At 42.3% G+C, this 21,757-nt stretch overlaps 1 protein-coding gene across 2 annotated transcripts in view; it reads left to right on the top strand.

Annotated features, from left to right (window-relative positions):
• The window catches only part of slc36a1 (solute carrier family 36 member 1), a 67,889-nt gene extending 53,078 nt beyond the window's left edge, over positions 1–14,811 (top strand). For both annotated transcript variants that reach the window (XM_085788960.1, XM_085788959.1), the window contains one exon: positions 13,969–14,811. In XM_085788960.1, the coding sequence (XP_085645086.1) occupies positions 13,969–14,243 (275 nt within the window). In that variant the 3' untranslated portion in view covers positions 14,244–14,811. The remainder of the gene's footprint in view (positions 1–13,968) is intronic.
• Positions 14,812–21,757: the final 6,946 nt, after the last annotated feature.

Below are 21,757 nucleotides of genomic sequence, written 5' to 3'. Positions count from 1 at the left end.
TGTGGAATATTTCTATAAGAGAACTATAGATATAAGTACACTGACTGCACAGTTATTCCATTGGCCACCACTGCCTGTGTTATGTCCTATAACACTGAATATTGTAATGTTTTCAGCCATTTGCACTATTTCTCATAATAAAGCGCTTGTTTCTGACCGGCACGTATAAAAAAATCACCTCCTCTGAGTTTGTCCTCTCAATCTGACATCTCATACAGGAAACATGATTGCCCGCTCTGCGTCCGGCTTCCCATTTTGCTTCAAGACGTGCGCTATTCATATCAAAATCCTAGTTCCAGAAGAGATTTGTATGGATTTATTCATGAGGCCGCACTGCAAACAAGCAGCAGACGTCCTCATTCATCACACTTTCCCTCGTAGCCGCTACAATTAAGAGCAATCATTTCCCACGATTGTTTGTCTGTTTGGGCTCAGAAGGTAAACAGTGGCTGTTATTCCACCCTGAAGGCCACGTCCTGCCGTCCGTCTCGTCGCTCGCGCTCATTTCCCCTGCTCGGGCGTGAAACCCAGGCGGCCTTAAGAGCCAAATCTCTGTTATTTAAAATCAACACGCCTCCGTAATCCGGTCTGTTTGCATGCTGGAATCTACCGCGTTGCTTGACATTTAATATGAGCTGTTGTTCATTCATCATTGTTTTCATTTGGCGCTTGTACGGTGGCTTATAATGAAACAACAACATGCGTTCACACATACACACACACACACAGCAGTGTTGGAGTGGCTGAGCTGTGCAGATGTTTAGAAGTTAAAAGCAGCGCAGCGCTTCAGAGGAGCTCCACGCTGCTCATCAGTTTGTTGTTTTTAATGAGCTGACCTGTTCAGCTTGAGCGGGCACTGGGCAGGTAAGTCTGTGATGCACCTCTGGCTGTTTTTTTACCTAATCCATCGTCCTTCCAGGTGCTTCTCTCTCTCTGCTGCTCTTTGAAGCCCACAGATTGTTTGCTTTGGTCAGGTCGGATCGATGCTCTTTGATCCAAGTAAAAAGTTGAAACTCGAGGCTGAAAACAAAAAGAATCAACCACATCGACACAAAGGCAAACACATGTGACCTAATGCTGCTAAATGTGAGAGTAATACAGAATTAAAAAGACTCGCTGTTCATGTGGAGTTTGAACAAGAAGGTAAAAGCCATAAAGGCATAGTTCAACATTTTTTTGCAAATTGGCCCATTGCCATAATCCCTATAGTCATAGCAGTAGGTTCGTTACCTTTAATTGTCGGTGCAAGCTATTTTTAGAACGGCGGAGCAGAGCCGTGAGCTGCTCAGAGCTACGCTACGGAGGCTAATGGGATTTCTTGGTTTCCCTCATCAAACTCATCAAATACACAATCCAACAACTCCAAAACGCTCTGGTGGACAAGTTGTGACCTGCACATTCACCACGCTATGAGATAATAACACAACGTTACCAGACAGAGTTGTTTTAGAGGTAAATTCATGCAAAACCGCTGATGCACGTTCCCATTGGGGGCAGTTTTTCATCAAGCAGTCTCTGCATTTGCCTCGAAAACAACTCTGTCTGGTAACGTTCTGTTATTATCTCATAGCGTGGTGAATGTGCAGGTCACAACTTGTCCACCAGAGCGTTGTGGAGTTTGATGAGGGAAACCAAGAAATCCCATGAGCCTCCGTAGCGTAGCTCTGAGCAGCTCACGGCTCTGCTCCGCCGTTCTAAAAATAGCTTGCGCCGACAATTAAAGGTAACAAACCTACTGCTAAAACTAAAGGGATTATGGCAATGGGCCAATTTGCCAAAATGTTGAACTATCCCTTTAAGTCTTCAGCTGAAGCAGGTATGTGTTATTAAAGATACACATCTGAGTCGGTGGTTTCCCACTGGACGGCGCAGCATGGCGTTGTGCTGGTTTACAAAATTGCAGAGATCTATCAAACAGTTCACTGCTTTATTTTATACCCTGCAATCTTTACAACAGCTCCGTTAACGAAGCGTCGACTCCTCCGTCCTGTCGCCCGTGCGCCGGTGTCTTTGTCGAGCAGCAGTAAACTGTGTCTTCGGAGTGGAAAGTGTGATGAATTAGGATGTTTGCTGCTTATTCAGAGCGTGGCCTCATGAATAAATCCTTATCAATCTCTTTTTCAACCATTACCATGGTTATAAAAAAGCGTATACGTCTTGAGCGATGCGGAAAGCGGGCTGGAAATGTTCGTATCAGATTATGAGGACAAACTGGTCGGGATGCTCAGCGGGTGGTCACGAGGCGGCGACAGGAGGAGAAAGAGAGAATCTGAGGAGGTAAAGAAGTGATGGCTTTTTCTTCTCGCTGCAAACGGGATAAATGAAATGAAATCAAACAATGATACAACATAGCTTAAAGAAAAAGGGACAAAGGAAATCATTGTCGGCCTCAAAGCGAGTAATCGCGCTTTATGGAGTCACTTACTGTGCAGCAGCACTCAGAGGAAGTGTTTGCTTTGCATTAGCAACTTTAATGGGCAATCAGTGAACAGTGACAGGAGTTAGAGCAGAAACACTTGAGTGTGAAACTAAACTCAACATCACAGTGCAATGTGCTTCAAACAACATGAAAATACATTTAAAATACTGTATGTGTTGATTAGTCCTGATAATATAATGGTTTAGAGGTTTTCTGAATCATTGTTTTATTGGTAACACTGGGATATTAAAACATAGGATTTGTACAGTAGAGTATCGGTGAACTGTTGGATCATTATTATAGAAGCTCAGTGTGTGCTATAACCCCTCCAGCCCCCACAAGCCCCAGCTCCTTATACACTTCTTATATCACCTTATACATATATAAATATCTTACCACATGTAATTGAAACCTGGAGCTGATTGACACTTGCTGGAAGTCACTGTTCACCTTTGGAAGAGACGAAGTAGACGGGTCACTAATGAGAAATCAATTCAAAATAAGATGAAGATTTATGAGCTGATGTAACGGTGACTAAAAATGAGAAAGACAAAGTAAAGGAAGAGCAAAAACAGTAAGTAACTGACAAATGAAAATGAAAACAAAGACTTCATAACAGATCATGCACACACTAGTATAATAAAGTACAATAATCTCATTATATGTTATAAAAAACACACCAGAATATCAATAAACTCCAACACAGTCACCCGATTGGTCTAGAACGAGGACAAACTACTATAACTGATCTCACTGAGACGTACCTGCTTAAAGAAAGGTCACATGAAAATTAAATGGATAATCACCGCAGAGTGAGTTGATTACGGCCCCTCCAGCCGACTGGCACCTCCTGATTAAATGAGTCGTCGTAGGGAAAAGTTGTAATGACGGCTGCTGCTACCTTTTTTATTTTATTTTATTTTATTTTTTGTAGTTTTAAACAACCATGAGCCACTATAAATTGAAATAGCAGCTTTGATGAGTGGACGTCTTGTTTCCACTCGGCCAAAGGTTTTGATTGCTCTAACACACTGTGGCCCCGGGGCGGAACAATCAATTTAATTTCCTAAGAAACTCAGAGCGTTTGTAGAGGATCCAGAAGGACGAGTTGGTTGAGGACACACACCCCCTCCAACAAAAGTTTGTAATTGCATAGCAGGGATATGTTTGTACTTTTTTTAATATATATAATATAACTTCCCCTCCCCCAGTTGGTGGTAGACCCCTCCATATAATGTTTCTTAGTCAACTGAAAGTACATTTTTATTCAGAGCTGGAGTCGTGGTGACTCATATTGGCTGCAGGTGCACACAAAGGACTGAGGTCTGAAAATTAAGGCACATTCCTCAACACCACCTCCCTCTGCAGCAGCAAAATACAAGACAAGTTTGTGTAACTGTTTGCAAAGTTGTGTAAACGTTGGATGGAATTTATCAGTTTGTTCCTCTATCGTTTTAAAGCACATGAAATGACATAGTTTTCTAAGCGTAATACAGAAACACAGTGATTATTTAGCAAAAGCAAAATTAAAACAGTTCTTTGGTGTGAAACCAGACCCAACCGAAACAAATGTAGACAGCGGAGTAAAAACTCGGACCTTGGTTCGGACTTTCAGTTGTGAAAACGCCCTAAGTTGTATAAGCTGAGGAAAAGAGAAGCAGGTTGAGCTGCAGATAAAAACAGAGATCACATTAATTTTTTCAGAACAACTTTTTCATGTGGCGACTTAAGGACACTTGAGTCAGTACAGACGAGCAGTATGGAGGTATCTGGATGTTTCATAGTGTGTGTGGTTTGGACGATTCAAAAGTGAACTCTATCCGCCGCCATTGTATGAAAGTCCGTTGCCAGCCAGACCCCCCCCCCCTGGAACTTCAAAAGCGTTTTGATGACTCCTAAAGTTTTGGGTGAAGTATCCCTTTAACGGCCAGGTCATTGATCTCTAACAGACTCTGAAACAGTCGATTCTCAGGACAGAGGAAGGTCGAGTTCATCTGAAACCAGACTCTCTGAAGCAGAGCCGATGAATCCAGAGTTGTGTCGAGTCGTTCGTACCGAAAGAGAAACACCGCTTGCTGAGTCGTGGCGGTGATGAAGTGTTGGGGGAGAGGGACGTGAGCCAGAGGTTATGTTGATAGAGAAATGGAGGGCAGGAAGGAGGAAGGGGAATCACTCAGACAAAGTGGCAGCAGAGGTGTGTTTGATGCCAAGTTAATGATCATTAGGGTTCAGGGCTGTTTAGTCAAATGATTTACTTTGCTGCCGATGATGAGACGGTGTCAGAGAAAATGCACATCAGCATATTTAAGAGGTTTATGACTTTGTCTCCTGCTTCCCAGCGTCGTGGTTTATAGATTTGTCATTGTCTGGGTCGCGCTGATGAATAAATTAAATAAGCCCCGCCCATCACCACCACCGCCACAGCAGCAGCAGCAAAAAAAAAAACGTCGTATATCAGCCGACAGCAAGGACTTGACCATCGCAGCACGTAAACAACATGGAACCATCACAGTTCACGTCGAAAAGTGAACTCAAGGCAAAACGGAAAAACAGGAAGCAGCTCCGTGATGGTGATGATGATATAGATTAACGTTGCTTTTAGTCACAGTTTATATTTGCCACATCACATTGAAGCTAATAGAAGCTGTGAGGAAGGTCAACAGGGAGGCAAAAATACACATATATATGTAAAAACAACAAACTATAGAGGAAGTTTAGAGCAAAGATGAACACTTATCCCCAACAACTGGTTTCAGAATTGATCCCGCCTTGATCACAACAACCTTAAAACCCTTATTGTTTGTGTAACCTCCTTCAGTCCAAAATGTGAAATAAGATCAAGGATTATGTATCATCAGTGTAAACATGTTCACATGTAGACAACGAAATATGTTACTCAGTAAGAAGAAGAGGAAGAGCCATTTACTGTAGTATATCCACAATGCTAATGTCAACAGATTAGAAACGAAGCTCTTTGAGATGAACAGATTGTGGCTCCACTATTGTGTCATTAAACCATAAAAGAAAAAGGGGGCGCAATGTGATTATGTCATTAAAAGAGGACCAGTCAAACCTCAAACAGTGGAAAACGACATGGAAACAGTGATGGAAACATGATATTTCTGTTAGTTTCATCCAGCTGTTTGCAGTGAGGAGGAATGGAGCGTTACACTGATGCTGCATTCACCTGCAGTCGGACAGACGGCCGGCGTCTGTAACAAACCAGATATCATTTTAGTCACAGAAGTCGAGAGAAAGCCGGTAAAACGTGGGCCAGGTAAACAATACGATATCACCATGACAACATATTGTCACATGTATTATTTTGCCTCGTGCTGACGGACCACTTGTTTACATAGAGGCTTGTTGATGCCGTTACGTGCAGCGGCTGCCGTCCGTCTGCCGTCTGCCCAATTTCACGTGAATGCAGCGTGAAAAATACGATTGAGTTGCTTGCGATATACAACCACAACGGTAGATGGGAGTAATTCCCACACAATGTACCTTTAAATATGAAACACATTAGTAGACTGGATTCAGCCAGATCTTATTTTTTCTATTTAAAGCAGAAGTAAGCGATCCGGTGGTTTTGGCTAACTTCCTGTCAGCAGATGATGGAGTTAGCAGTCCCCGCCCTCGTCCCTACGTCACCACATTCACGCGCATCCCTTGGCTGCACACACAGAGAGGACCGCCCCTTTATGCCGTTCTCTCTCCTCATTGGATAAAGGTTGTAGGATACAAGGAAAGTTTTCTCCTCGGCTCACAGCAGAGCAGAGTGACTGACAGACCCGTGCTTCAGACTTATATTAACACAAACATTCCGCTTACTTCTGCTTTAAGAATATGTAACTAAATATAGACAAAGTTGAGAGGGGTTGGTTTAAATTTATCAACACTATGAATTTAAGTTTATACACACACACTCAGTCCAGTCTTTACTTATGTAATAATAATAATAGCGTGTATAAAAGACGTCCTCCTCCTCCTTTTACCTCTGTATGTTTTGAGCGTCAGAGAAGTTGAGTCCGTCCGTCGCTGCTCGCGGCCCCACGCTGAGCGGAGCCACTCGGAGCTAATTAACATTAGCATATCTGCAGACCTGGCCGGTTCCCTTGCTGTCGGTGTCAGTGCAAAGCGGCTGGGGAGGCCTCCATCTTTAATGAGCTCCAGTCCACCGAGCAGCCGATCGGCCGGTTCTCTAGGTGGGGCAGATGAAAGCGGGGGCCCCGAGCCCCGAGGCGGCGGCCGTGTCCCGCGGCTCCGGCCTGTGTGGTGTCGGCGTTGGCTGGCGGCGAGGTGAAGAAAAAAGACAGGAGTAGGGAGGGCGGCGTCTCGCTCATCCCGGGCGACTGTGGAGAGGAGGAAAGTCAGACCCTCCCCGCTCATCTTTGATCTCGCCGCGGAGCGTCTCCCCCCGCCGGCCGCTCTGACTCCAGAGGCGACGGACTCTCACTTGGCCGCCGAGCTGCTGCCTCTTCCACTGGATTTAAAAAAAAAAGTTGTAGAAGAAACTGCCCGCTGACAGAGCCACGGTTTCCCTCTGAGTCTGTCCTTTATTTTCTTCTCGGGGTTGCTTATTTGAACTGGCTTGGCCTCACCCCCCTCCCACTCGATGCTGGTGGGTGTGAAGATAAAAGCCCAGAGTTGTGTTAGCGTGTGAGCTTCGATTACAACAACAACTCCTGCTTTTCAAGTGCAAAAGTCCTGGAACTTATTTATGAACTGGTTTAATTTGAAACCAAACACAGTCAGGTGTGACTCACAAACACACACTGAAACTTTTTGGAGCCTTTTCACTGAGCACTGATTCGACCCAGATTATCAAAGATAAAACCATCCGATGTCGAGACTTTAGTTCATCTGGAAATCTGGTTCAAGAGCAGAAGCTTTTCTGAGACGTCTGAGTTGGATTTAACTGTTTGAAATTACTGTACATCAACACGCAGATAACACCTGTTCCATCATTCAGAGATGTCAAGGGTTTATTTCTCCATAACAACCTCCGAACTACATTATCCCCTACATGAATAAAGTTGAGGATCGGTCAAACGTGATTTGAGAACAGTAAAAACACCCTAAACATTTTTCCTTTGACTTCATGTGTTGACTTCTACTTTTCACATAGAAACTCCCATGGAAAAGGATCGATTAAATGATAATTAACCTAACTCAAAGGGGACATATTATGGAAATATCACTTTTTGAAGGCTCTTTAACATACATTTGGGTGTTTGTCTTGCTTTTCCAACCCCCAAAATGTGAGAATTGACAAAAAAAATCTGTAATTTTCAGGCTCCATGTGCTTTTACAAACTGTTCCTTTGATTGTCTGGCAATAATGCAACTAGTTTTCAAATTTGCATAATGCCACCCCTACCTGGGACCGGTAGAAGGGAAGGGGCAAGCAGTAGTTAATTTGCATTTAAAGGGACAGGCAGTGAAACCAGCCGTTCTGAACAGGGCTGTTTTGAGAGGATGAAAAGAGCTGTGATGTTTGATCCTTGGGGGATTTTGACCAAAGCATGTCACAGACATGTCTTTAAGACACCTGGGAACTATTTTAATTTGTGGAAAAGGGACAGAATATGTCTCCTTTAAAGGGACAATGAGGAGTTTTGGAAAAGCGAAGCGTTTTCACACTACATTTATGAGCCTCCGTGCGCACCGTAGAATTCTTCGACCGGCGCAAGACAGACTCATGTTTTCATTCATCAATAATTAAAGTCAGAGGTTCAAAGAGGTTCAGTTACTGTCGTAGTCCCGGCCATAAACGGCAATATGGCGGCGTTATTCTCATGAGCGTCCGCAAAATCGAAAGTAGCTAAGGAAACGCTGGTCGGCTCGACCAGCATTTCCACCATTAATTAAAATAACAAAATAACGATAGAGACAAAAAATGGAGCCATTAACAAGTGTGGGTAGCGTCGATTAATCCACATTAACGTGAGACTTTTTTATAACCAAATAGAAACTCCTCGTTGTCCCTTTAATGGAGTAAATTCATATCTCAATAGTCGATGAATTGTTTTCATCCCTAGTACAGGACCCAACAAACACATCACACCATCAGCAGTTTTCGTGACTTGAGGTCTTTTCCAGCGTTAAACGTTTGTTTGTTTACTGTTTCAAACTTTGCTCAAGAAAACAAAAGCGCCATCCTCAGCACCGAACTCTCTCCTCCCAGTGTCTCGGACGTCTCGGGGCTGCAGTGCTGAAGGCTGAAGACAGCAGTGTTGTCTTTGTCTTTGTCTCAGTGATCCTGGAGACGGTCGTGGTGAATTAGTTTGCTGGCGGCGTTCCCTCTTCACTTCCCTTTGAAGCCGCCTGATGATCCGCACCCCCCCCCCCTCTCTCCGTGTCTCTCTCTGTCTCCGTCTCGGGGGGACCGCGTCCAGCCTTTATTTGCTGTGAAGACTCCTCGGTGTCTCCCGGCGCGGCCCCTCGCCCGTCCGTCCGTCACGGCCTCGCCCGCCTCGTTTGATGGCCGGGAATTTAAGCTTCACATGTGTTTTTGAAGAGCAGCCTTCAGCCGCCGTTTTCCCCTAGGAGTGACGGGTTCGACTCCCCGGGAGCGTGTGGTGGCGGCGGCGGCGAGGTGCTCACTCGCTCGCTCGCTCCTGCTTGCCTTGTCACATGAAAGCTCGACCTTGCCGCGGCCCTGTAGGTTAATTTGACAGACTTTGTGAACACAGCGATTGATTACGGCTCAAAGAGTCTTTTATCAGCCGCTGGTAACGGACGCACAGAGAGAACAAGAGCAGCCGACTCGTCCTCGCCGCTCACCGAGGGAGAGCAAGACCGAGTGTGTCCTGTCGTCCTTCTGGGTCAAATTCACCCAATCTGTTCCCTTCCTCCATCCTTCCTTCCTTCTTTCCTTCCCTTTTCCCTTTTCCACAATCCTTTTTCCCTTCCTTCATTCCTTCCTTCCCTTCCTTCTTCCTTCCTTCCTCTTTTGATCCAGTTGACCTGGTCTGTTCCCTCAACGACCATCTTTCTTTCCTTCCTTCTTTCCCTTCTTCCTTCCTTGAACGAATCTGTTCCCTCCGTCCATCTTTCTTTCCTTCCCCTTTCCCTTCCTTCTTTCCACAATCCTTTTTCCCTTCCTTCATTCCTTCCTTCCTTCCTTCCTTCCTTCCTTCCTTCCTTCCTTCCTTCCTTCCTTCCTTCCTTCCTTCCTTCCCTTACTTCTTCTTCCTTCCTCTTTTGATCCTGTTGACCTGGTCTGTTCCCTTCCTCCATCTTTCTTTCCTTCCTTTTTCCTTCATTCTTTCCCTTCTTCCTTCCTTGAACGAATCTGTTCTCTCCCTCCATCTTTCTTTCCTTCCCCTTTCCCTTCCTTCTTTCCACAATCCTTTTTCCCTTCCTTCCTTCCTTCCTTCCTTCCCTTACTTCTTCTTCCTTCCTCTTTTGATCCAGTTGACCTGGTCTGTTCCCTCCCTCCATCTTTCTTTCCTTCCCTTTTCCTTCCTTCTTTCCCTTCTTCCTTCCTTCTTCTTCCTTTCTTGAACGAATCTGTTCCCCCTTCATCTTTATTTCTTCCGCCTTTCCCTTCTTTCCACAATCCTTTTTCCCTTCCGTCTTTCCCTCCTTCCTTCCCTTCATCCTTCTTTCTTCTTCTTTCCTCTTTTGATCCAGTTGACCTGGTCTGTTTCCTCAACGACCATCTTTCTTTCCTTCCTTCTTTCCCTTCTTCCTTCCTCCTTCTTCCTTCCTTGAACAAATCTTTTCTCTCCCTCCATCTTTCTTTCCTACCTTTTCCCTTCCTTCTTTCCACAATCCTTTTTCCCTCCTTCCCTCCCTTCGTCCTTACTTCTTCTTCCATCCTCTTTTGATCCATTTGACCTGGTCTGTTCCCTCCCTCCCTCCATCTATCTTTCCTTCCTTCTTTCCTCCCATCGTTCCCTTTGTCCTTCCTTCTTTCTTTCCCTTCTTCCTTCCTGCCTTCCTTACTTCTATCCCTTTATCCTTCCTTCTTTCCCTTGTCCTTCCTTCCTTCCTTTCGTCCTTCTTCTTCCTTCCTCTTTTGATCCAGTTGACCTGGTCTGTTCCCACCCTCCATCTTTACTTTCTTTCCTTCCGTTTCCCTTCCTTCTTCCCCTTCTTCCTTCCTTCTTCTTCCTTTCTTGAACGAATCTGTTCTCTCCCTCCATCTTTCTTTCCTTCCCTTTTCCCTTCCTTCTTTCCACAAACCTTTTTGCCTCCCTCCCTTCCTTCCCTTCGTCCTGTCTTCTTCCTTCTTTTTTGACCCAATCTGTTCCCTCCCTCCATCTATCTTTCCACCAACTTCCTTCTTTCCCTCCTCCCTTCTTCTTCCTCCTTCTTTTGATCCAGTTGACCTGGTCTCTTCCCTCCCTCCCTCCCTCCCTCTCTCCATCTATCTTTCCTTCCTTCTTTCCTCCCATCGTTCCCTTTGTCCTTCCTTCCTTCTTTCCCTTCATCCTTCCTGCCTTCCTTCCTTACTTCTATCCCTTTATCCTTCCTTCCTTCCTTCTTTCCCTTTATCCTTCCTTCCATCTTTCCCTTTGTCCTTCCTTCCTTCCTTTCATCTATCCCTTCTTCCTTCTTAACTTCCTTCCTCTTTTGATCCAGTTGACCTCTGTTCCCTCCCTCCCTCCATCTTTCTTTCCTTCCTTTTCCATCTATCTTTCCTTCCTTTTTCCCTTCCTTCTTTCCTCCCATTGTTTCCTTTGTCCTTCGTTCTTTCTTCCTTCCTGCCTTCCTTACTTCCTTCCTTCCTTCTATCCCTTTATCCTTCCTTCCTTCCTTCCTTCCTTCTTTCCCTTGTCCTTCCTTCCTTCCTTTCATCTATCCCTTCATCCTTCCTAATTTCCTTCCTCCCTTCCTTCCTTCCTTCCTTCTTTCCCTTTATCCTTCCTTCCATCTTTCCCTTTGTCCTTCCTTCCTTCCTTTCATCTATCCCTTCTTCCTTCTTAACTTCCTTCCATCCTTCCTTCTTCTTCCTTCCATCTTTGATCCAGTTGACCTCTGTTCCCTCCCTCCCTCCATCTTTCTTTCCTTCCTTTTCCATCTATCTTTCCTTCTTTCCTCCCATCGTTCCCTTTGTCCTTCCTTCTTTCTTTCCCTTTGTCCTTCCTTCCTTCCTGCCTTCCTTCCTTCCTTCTATTCCTTTATCCTTCCTTCCTTCCTTCTTTCCCTTGTCCTTTCTTCCTTCCTTTCGTCCTTCCTTCCTTCCGCCGTCGTCTCCGTCCGATAACTAGAAGCATCAACAACACAACGAGTAAAAAACCAATCACCCACAATCACCGGCGCTTCGCTCTCTGCCCTCCCCGTCACTCCTCCTTCTCCTCATCCATCACTTTTACTCCTCCTCTCTCTCCTTCCCTTTATTCCCAACGTCGATTTGCCTCATTTCTCATCCTAACCCCTTTCCTTTTTCTTTTCTTTTTTTTTACCTTACCTGTTATCTACTGTACCACTCGTGTGCAGCCGAGAAGATGAAAATGAAGGAACTCGTTTCCTCGTCAGACTCGTCTATTAAACCTGATCGTTGCTGTGTGACAGAGATACAGAGGATGGATATGATGGGATTCATACAGAGGCCAAAGGTCACTGTTTGTCTTCTATTTGTCCCTCTCACAGTCCCACAATCACTCTTTTTCTTCTTCTTTTTACATAGTGTTTTTTTCTGCTGCACATTTTCAGTTTAAACACAAACTCAGCATCCATCAATAAAGACTTTACTCTACAGTAGTCGTCCGGTAGAAGACTGCGCAGCGTTAAGGCTGAACAGTTGTTATTTAAAGCTAGATTTAGTTGTCTATTTATTCTATTTTTCTACTTCTATTTATTGTGGTTCTCCGTCCTCGAGTTCAAATTTTGTTATTTCATGTCTGCATGTTGGAGTCACAATAAAGTAACTTATATCCAACACAGTTCCTTACTTTTATAGATAAAAGCTGTAAATCATACAAGGCTTTTTCACCTCAGACAAGACGTTTATCTCTTTGGGTTTTTCTAGAAGTGTTTGGAGCTTTTCTCTGGAGCAGTATTAGTTAGTTAGTTAGGAGTTTTTAGTAGTTTCCAGCATTTCTGGTTCACACAGACTCGGAATAAACTCCTGGCGCACACTGTCTTCACTTGTGATCTGGATTTATTAGAAACAATGTGACAAGTGAAGACGGTGTGCGGGAGTTTATTCTGATTCGCAGTGTCAGCTGTTGATCTTCTCCTTTACACATGTCAAAAAAAGGTGTACAAAAGTCTGTCTTGCTTAAGTTTACACAGAAAAAAGTAAGTAGGTCTCAGTTCAAAAGCTCGTGTCCGAGCTCAGGTCTGGATGTGGATCCACCTGCCATGATATAATCAAGCAAAATGAAGACCTACCTTCTTGTTCTGGCGTTTAACTGAATTATATTATTTTAAGATTAATAGCACTATTCTTATAGTTATAAGCAGTATCTCCATTTTTATTCCTTTGAATATTTTATTTTATCTATTTATTCTTATTTTATTTTATTCCAATCCATTTACCTATTTTATTTATCTCAGTTTTTATCCACTCGTTAGTGTTCTCCCCACTGCAAAGTACAAATTGTCGCGTGTACTGTAAGAGAGGGTTTCCTCAATATTTTTAACTCTGTGTTTAATTTTTGGGTGTGTGAATGCATGTATGTGTATATGTCCATATGTGTCCATGTCCTATTTCTGTTTTTATTATTTTTTTTATTTTTTTTATCATCATGAAAAGCACTGTGAGCTGCTTCCTGCATGAAAAGTGGGTAACCCTTTAATTTACAGGATGTGAATTATGTGATAATGTCAAGAAATACAGCCTAGAAATAACGATTGATTGCATAGAAATAGCCCAGAAGTAATGGTCAATTGGTCTAGGACTTGGTGGAGAGAAAATCTGGCCTTTTCCAAAAAAATTTAAAGCATGAAAAAGCATATGTAATCTTTTTTCTTAATGAAAAACATGATAGTACCATGAAATCGAACGTTATTTCTAGGCTATTTCTTGTAGTAGTAAGTAGTAGTAAACCTTTATTTTACCAGGTAAGAATTGCTAAGAATATATTCTTATTAAGGCAATGGCCTGGTAGGAGGTGAAAGACCTCCTAAGGGGAAGGGAGAGGGGGAGTATAACATTAAAATATAGACAATAAAAGCACATACAACAACAGTGACACAAAAGAAAAGAAGAATAGAGACAATAGGCCAACATAATGCAATGACATACCACAGAATGACAGTTAGTTTGACGTACAGTGACATACAACAAGTTATTTAAGGACAGAGACACTAATAAAAAAAAAAAACAGTAATACTAGACAACCATAAATGAGACAGTAACAAAACAACAACAATAACAGACGGTGTTAGTGACATTAGTGAGGTGACAGGATCAGAGAGAGCTTTGGCTGGGACAGCTGCAGGTATACTTTATGGATTTAGTTATGACAATATCACGTAATTAACGGCCTGTAAATTAAAGGGTCACCAAAAAGAGCTCTACAAATAAAGTTTGATTGCTTTAAATTGCGATACTGAACCAGAGCCTCCCTCTCTTCTCTTCTCTTCCTCCAGGCGCCCTCGCCATCCTGATACCGGAGCTGGACCTGGTCATCTCGCTGGTGGGCTCGGTCAGCAGCAGCTTCCTGGCGCTCATCTTCCCGCCGCTGCTGCAGATCATCGCCTTCCACACGGAGGGCCTGTCGCCGCTGGTGACGGCCAAGAACGTGGTCATCAGCGTGGTCGGGCTCGTCGGCTTCCTCACGGGGACGTACATCGCCGTGGTGGAGATCATCGCCCGCAACACGCAGAAACACGAAGAGACGTTCTCCACCTACCTGGTCCAGTGACTGTCTGCGACCCAAACCGGGGACATCTAGAAACCATTTTTAGGGCACATTTGAATTTTCTCTCTCTCCTTTTCATTTGCTGCTGTCGGGACACGTCGGCCATGTTAGTGAAAACTATTCATCATGGGAGTAGTGCGAAGGCGAGAGGATGGGCGGTGCTTAATGTCGTGGTTCATTATGTCACCAGTGTTTTTTCAGATCCAGCCACTTTAGTGCAATCTAACGATAACAATGACGTAGTTATGGTAAGGAAAAATGAAAAAAAAAGTTGCGTAATTCCTCCAACTGGGAGATGATGATGATGATGATAAAGATTTTCAGAATCGAGGGGTTTTTCTCGCGGGCGTGTGGTCGTTTCACAGCCAAACAGATCCATGTTTTAATGTGTCAGTCAGAAAATCAAACTACCTCATCAACTGGTATCGATTTGGTCTTTTAAAATCTTTTTCTAACATCCAGATTAGACGCAGACTCTTACTTATTAACCTTCAAGCCCAAACAACTTTTCCTCTTTTAGCTTTTAGCTTCACGTCATTCAGAAAAAAAAGGAAGAATTTAAAGAAAACAACAACAACAACAAAAAAAGGACTTATTTTCTTGCACTTTGATTTATGCCTTATTCAGTGAGACAGCCGCTACCCTGACTCTAGTTTTAGACACAAACTTTAAAAATCGAGTACTTGTAATTTAATAATCAGTGTTGCAAAAAGACAACTTGGGGAGTTTTTTATTTTATTTTAAACATGGTTGGGTATCGAAGTGAGAACCGCGTGTTCTTTCGTGAGTTGTGCTTCTCGGTTTTCGCTTCATCAAATCACGACTTCTTCGAAAATCTCGTAGCAACAGGAGCTTCATCTGTAACACGTCAGAGTAACTACACGCTATTAGTATTAACGGTGTGTATTTATTATTATTAATAAGTGTTAGCGCTTCATCCTATAATAATCACATGCACACAAATATTTATTACTGCGTCGTTACATTAGTGCCATTGTTGCTGCAGAGTTGACTAATAATAAACCACGATCAAGAAGGGAACACAGAGGCTTTACATTCGCATAAAGTGGTCGTTTATATTACTACGGTTTTATTGTTGTCGGTTACTATGGAAACAGCTGAAGTCCAATGTTAACTCGGTGCCACTAACAACAATTTAGTTCAAAGTGTAAATTAAAACAAAGAGACAAAGAGGAGGTGAGATGATCTTTGTGTGTTTGTGCCTGAACATCGTTAACAACAACAACAACAACACCAACAAACTAATAAAACCAAAGGGAGCTGTTTTCTTTTCTTTTTTTTGTGCAACAAAGACGAAACAAGACGAGGATCTTCTGTGTTTTTAATTATGTTATAAATAAATCCCGGCTTTGATCGGATTCAAATCAAATCGGATCAAATTGATGAGCAACGACGAGAATCAATCAACTCCTCACCGATACCCAATCCAGTGTCTGAACAAATCAAACTTAGTTCCTCTGTGTTTCTGTGGGACCTCTTCTGTTCGTTCTTGTCTTTAAAACTTTTATTTTTTTTATCCACTTGTTGTTGGGGGTTTTTTTTATGTGTTTTTATGTTTTAATGTATTTACTAAATTAATGAATCTGTATTTTTTTTTTTTTTAATAGTTTTTTTTTATTTTATTCACACGGCATGCATTTGGAAGAGTTACTAATAACTCTAACTTCTATTTCAGCTTGATTACAGAGAGACTCCTCTGCTTCTAATATAATGTAATAATAAGTATGTAAAATAAATAAAAGTCAACTGAACCGCTGTAGGTAGGAATCGCATTATTAAAAACCCATACGTCTGCTCCGGTGGACGAAGGCGAACACATGTACTGTAAGTTCATCATGAAGCTTCTGTACTGTTGAATGTCTCCAGTGTTGATGTGACAGTCTGAGCCTTATGTGTAAAGGACGTGTTACAGCTGTTTGTGTTGCAAGTGTAAACATCCACACACACACACACACACACATACACACCTTATTTTAAACAATTATTCTGTCACCCGTGGATGGATTCATGTGCTAAAACTCAAAGACGAATTAAGTTAATTATTTTACAATTAATCGTCGGTTTTAGTTCATTACAAAAAAACAAAACAAATGGACATTTTCATCTTAGCACTCGTTGGTTTTTCTTTATTTCCTTGCTCAGAATAAATAACATTCAAAGTCTCCTTGTGTGTTTCATTGTCTTTTTCACGCAGCTGCCAAAACAATTTCTTTTGATTCCACTGAGGGTTCAAGTAAAACACTGGACCGAGCTCTTTGTCCACATCACTTCTTTTATTTCCTTATTTTCTACGTGTCTGAAGAAGTCGCAATTATCAACAGAAACGTATCCAGTTTCCACACTGGGTTGTCTTTATTTAACTGGGCAAATAAAATGATATCTTATTGACTTCAAAACCAGGAGGTACTTCAGTTTATTATAACCAAATTGAAACTATAACAGTTCAATTAAAATGTACAGAAATCTCACATTTGTTTACATGAGGATAACATCATCCTATTGTATTTTGTCATTACTTTAACAGTGGATTCAGTTGTCTTGATAAAACAGAAAACCAGAAGAGAAACTGTCCACAAATCCAATTTAAAGACGGTGTTATGCTGTGAAGTGCCATGCAGCAAATAAAAAACAGATTTACTGCTGTCATTTAATGAAAGAAACAGTCTGTCTCATAACAACATTAATTCTGACTGAAAAAAAAAATCGATGAACTAACAAAAAATGAAAATGTTAAGGTTTATTTGCTTTAGAAGCTGCTGACCTGAGTTTCGGCCACATGGTAGATTATTTCCATCACTGAATTTTCTCATTTTCTTTCATTTGTTGAAGCCCGGGCTCGACGTGGCCGCCTCACCAGCATCAATTCTTGGCCCGAACTTGGCCAAAAAAGAGACAAAATGACCTGAGTCATTTGTATATAATTTCGGCCTGAACCAGCGCATCCTGCCGGGTTGTTTGGGTCGGAAACGCCCGTTAAAAACACTCAGTACATCCCACACGACTGTAAAACGTATGTTCTGAATGAAAGCAGTGGCACATGTAGGCTAAAAAGGTGGATAACATGTTATATCTATCGCTCTATTTGGCTCCATGTAAAAACCATAGACGTAAAAAGAAGGTAAAAACCACCTATTGAGGGCGTGGCCTCTTTGAGTGACAGGTAGACGACGTTTCCGCGGGAGTTTGGCGCCATCCGGTGTAGGCAAGATGGCGGCGGTGAAGCGGCCGAGCAGCTCACCAACAACAACGGCTCTTCAGACGGTTGGTTACCATGGTTACACAGGCGGAGTTTTCCTAAGTTCCACCGGGATACGGCACTAAAGGCGGGAAACACCGAGGTCTCTCGAGCTATTAGTTAGCATTAGCCCCGCTAACAAGAAGAAGAAAGGCAGCAGCAGCGGGGAGAGCATGTCTCTCAGGTGCAGAGAACAGCCCAGGTAAGGAGCTCCGTTTATCCGGTTTCAGGTCCACTTCTCTGTTGTTTACTCCGTGTTGTTTACTGTCCCTGCATCCTTTCTTTTTGTTATGTAGCTACTTATTGAATACAATACATGAAAGTGAAAGAAAACAAATACAGGCTCTTGTATAGATATATGAAAATGGGTAAAAGCAACTTTTGTGGTTTCATTGTTTTAACATTAGACATAATTTGTACAGTATTCAGCACAGTCCTGGTTGGTTATAATAAATGTCAAAATGTAAAGTAGCCTAATGTTAAAGTCTAGAGCAGTGGTTCTCAACTGGTGGGTCGGGACCGTTCTGGATGGGTCGCGGACAGCTGGTCAAAAAAGTAAAATATTTAATGCACATCTGATATTGGACATGTATTTTATTTTGGAAAAATAACTTATATTGAAAGGCACGAGACACGTGGACACATGCAGTTGTAATGGTCCTCCTCAGTTTCTTATTATTTGCTCTGAATGCAAAGATATCAGTTTCTTATTAATGTGGCCTGAATGCAGTGAATCTTGTTTTGTTTTGTGGGTCTTTATTTTGTGCAATTTGATATTTATTCACTTTTGTGAATATGCTCTGAATGCAGAGATGCATTAGAAGTCAATTATATCGTTTTGTTGGTCTCCATTTTGTGCAGTTTGTGTGTGCAATTTTTTTATTCACTTCTGTACAAAATGAGTTTTTTAAAGGCTTTAAAAAAAATTCTTGGTTTGAATTCTATAAAAGTGGGTCGCGACTTAATGACCATGGGAAAATGTGGGTCCCAGAATGAGACTAGTTGAGAGCCCCTGGTCTAGAGTGAAGCTGTGTGAAAAGCAGACTTTTGGCTGATTTATCTAAAATGAAACCTTTTTTATTTAAGAAACAACAGCTAGGCTACTGGAGTCAGGTCACTCTTTTGTTATTCGTTCTTTACTTCTGTAGTATTTTTTCTACTTGGTCCACTGTTATTTCTGATGACAGGTCTGATTCTCCCGGGCGGAGCTGATGCCGGTCAAACTCTGATCAGCAGAGAGATGTTGTGTCAGTTTAAAGATGGTTCTGTTCAGCTGCTCTCTGCTAAAGGCTTGGAAATACAACACAAAGGTTTTTTTTTTTTTTTCAGATCAGCTGTCACTTTTTGCTTCTATTACAAACTCTTGTGTGTTTGAGATCAGAGCTTATTGAGACTGGGAGTCGTCAAATTGGAGGGGAGGGGTGAATGTGGAGCTGAGGCTTTGGTTCGTACAAGTTCATCCACCTGTCACTCAAAAGAGGCCACGCCAGCTTCTGGTTCTTCTATTTTCAATCTCTTGAGCTGATGTTTGGTAGAAATCTGTGACTGAGTATGTCTGTTTTTTTATAGTCATATCTGCAACATCCTTTAATCACCAAAATAAAGGTTAAAAATGTAAATACACAACCTGGTTAGATGCAGGTAAGATCGGGAGTTGTGAAACCCGAGTATGACCTTGGAAAAGCACATCAGTGTTGTATGAAATTTTCAAGTTTTGGAGAATTTGTGGATAGCAAATAAAGTAGCAATTATTTTTCATTGATAAACGATTGTATGATAATAATCATTTGATTGAAAATACATCACCGGAATTTCAATTGTCATTTCCCAATATTTCACAATTAACTTAATTGATGCTGCATGTTTTAGCCTTGAGGGCTAATGATTGGTGGGAAGTGGTGAATGAAGACCAATCAGGAAGAGAGTCAAAGAGTTTGAATTTCTGCTCTGTCAAACTAAAAATTACGATGTCAAGAGTTTTCAAATTAAAAGAAGAAGAGTTGTCAGCATTTTCTAAAATCTTGTTGTAGTGGCTGTAACCGTCGGCTGTGCAGAATGTAAATCCAGACCGCTGGGTCGGGTCGGGAGCTGCTGCTTGGACCATCTACGTACGCTTGGTTTGTATTCTTCCTCTTCTCCACCACGTTCCCCCCCAAGTGCAAACGCTCTTCAACATTCACCACACAAGCAGTCTGGGTAATCTCGCCCGCTGCCTAAATGATACAAATGAGAAGGAGGCCAATTGGATTGGGAAAGGGGAGGAAAAGGTCCGTCGGGGTTAATTTTCCCCCCGTAAAGCTGCACTTACGGTCAGCTGGAGATGGAATTTCATTAACCCATGTGGGAGCAGGGGAGTGTGCTTAATGCAGGCCGATGTATTCAGACAAAAGCGCCATGCATTTTAGATGAGCTGGTCATTATAGAGTGCGTGCATGCTTGAGTTGTGGTGCAGTGGAAGGAATGAATATGGAATTGTTTTATTGGTCAAAGTTTCCCTCTGAACTCCTTGCTGCATGTGTTTTTTCACTTTCTAACCTCGGTCGGCGTTAATTCTCGCTTTCATCTGCCGCCGCCTCCTGTTGTGAGGACAAAGAGTTCCCCGGCTTCTCCTCCTCCTCCTCCTCCTCCTCCTCCTCCTGCCCGCCACTGAAATGACTTCTCTTTTTCTGTTATTACCGTCTGGACACAGAAGACACTCTGATTACACCTATTCACCGCTCGCTGATTTGTTGGAAACTAAGTCGGCTGCATCGACCACACACACGTCACAAAGCTCGGTGTCAAAGTGGCCGTAATGTTAAAGTCGTCAGATGTCAGAGTGACTTTCAGATCCACCTGATTTTGGGTGTTTTCAGGGACGTGTGATACTATTTGATTTTTGCCGATATGCAATCCTCAAATATTTTCAAACTCATTTTGACTGATGATTTGCCATGATAGATTCCAATTTTTTTTTTTTCTGTCATTAAGTAGAAGAAGAACTATTTGTCCTGCTGATACTTGTTTCAGATACTTCAAGTACTTCCACATATCTGCAGATGATGATGATGATGATGATGATGATGATAATAGACTTTTAAAGTTATTATTGGCCAATATCGATGTTGTACCGATAATCCCAACATGTTTCACTTAAAGGGACAACAAGGACTTTGTATGAGGTTATAAAAAAGTATCATATTAATGTGGATGAATCTACGTTAATGGGTCCATTTTCGATCAATATATTGTTTTGTCTCTATCGTTATTTTGTTATTATTATTATTATTATAATTATTATTATTATAATTATTATTATTATTATTATTATTAGTGGTCGACTCGCCCAGCATTTCCTACTTTAGGTTTCGTGGACGCTGCCCGGCGGGTCATGGGAATAACGCCGCCGAATCGCCGTTCATGGTCGGAACTACAACGGTATCTGATTGTCTTCGTCAACCTCTGACTTTCATTCTTAAAGGTTGACTATGTAGAATTACCAGAGCAACAACAGAAAAAGAATTCCAGCAGTCGATTGCCAGACCGTTGCTAGGTAAAACGGGCCGTTGCTAGGGACTCCGCTCTGATCCGAGGACAGCAGAGGAGGAGAGCTAAGCAGGATATTTACCTTATGTTTCATTTTTACCGTCATTAACAGCATAATAAATGACTTGTAGCTTGTTACAGGGAGAGTGGAGGCTCTCTGCTTTCCACACCGCTGCTGCTCAGAGCCTCAGAGCCTCCGCTGTCACTGCTCTCCTCAAGTTGGGAAAAAAAAATTTAAAAAAAGGAGACTCTCGGTGGCACCGGGAGTCCGTGACAGTAAACATGTTTATGACAGATAAGACTACACAAATACACCCATCCTAACATGTATATGATAATCCATTGATCCACCGATTGATTATTAAAAAGGCTTGGTTGGAAACAAACGCATCCGACCGGGAGGAGGCAGGAAAACAGAGGAGAACTGAGCCACATGTCGGCTACGTGCAGGTACGAATGTAAACAGAACGTTGACAGAAAGTCATTGTCGAGCCCGTCAAAAAAAATTTAAATATTAATTCAGACTAAAAAAAAATTTTTTATGGAAAAGCAATACTTTTATTCTGTACCCCTCTAAAGGCCCCATGGATGTATTATTTTTGAAAAAATATAGCTTTTAATAAATATTCTACATATTCAACCTTTAAGTATATTTTTGGGGGGGCTTTTTATTGCCTTTTATTAACAGCACAGTAGAGAAAAAGAGAGAGAGACAGGAAATGGGGAGGCAGAGAGG

This window comes from Trachurus japonicus, chromosome 10, assembly GCF_045865225.1.
Source record: "Trachurus japonicus isolate A0001 chromosome 10, Traja_1.0".
NCBI lineage: Eukaryota > Metazoa > Chordata > Actinopteri > Carangiformes > Carangidae > Trachurus > Trachurus japonicus.
The sequence above is the reverse complement of the archived record's forward strand: the minus strand, read 5'-3'. Positions and strand labels throughout refer to the sequence as shown.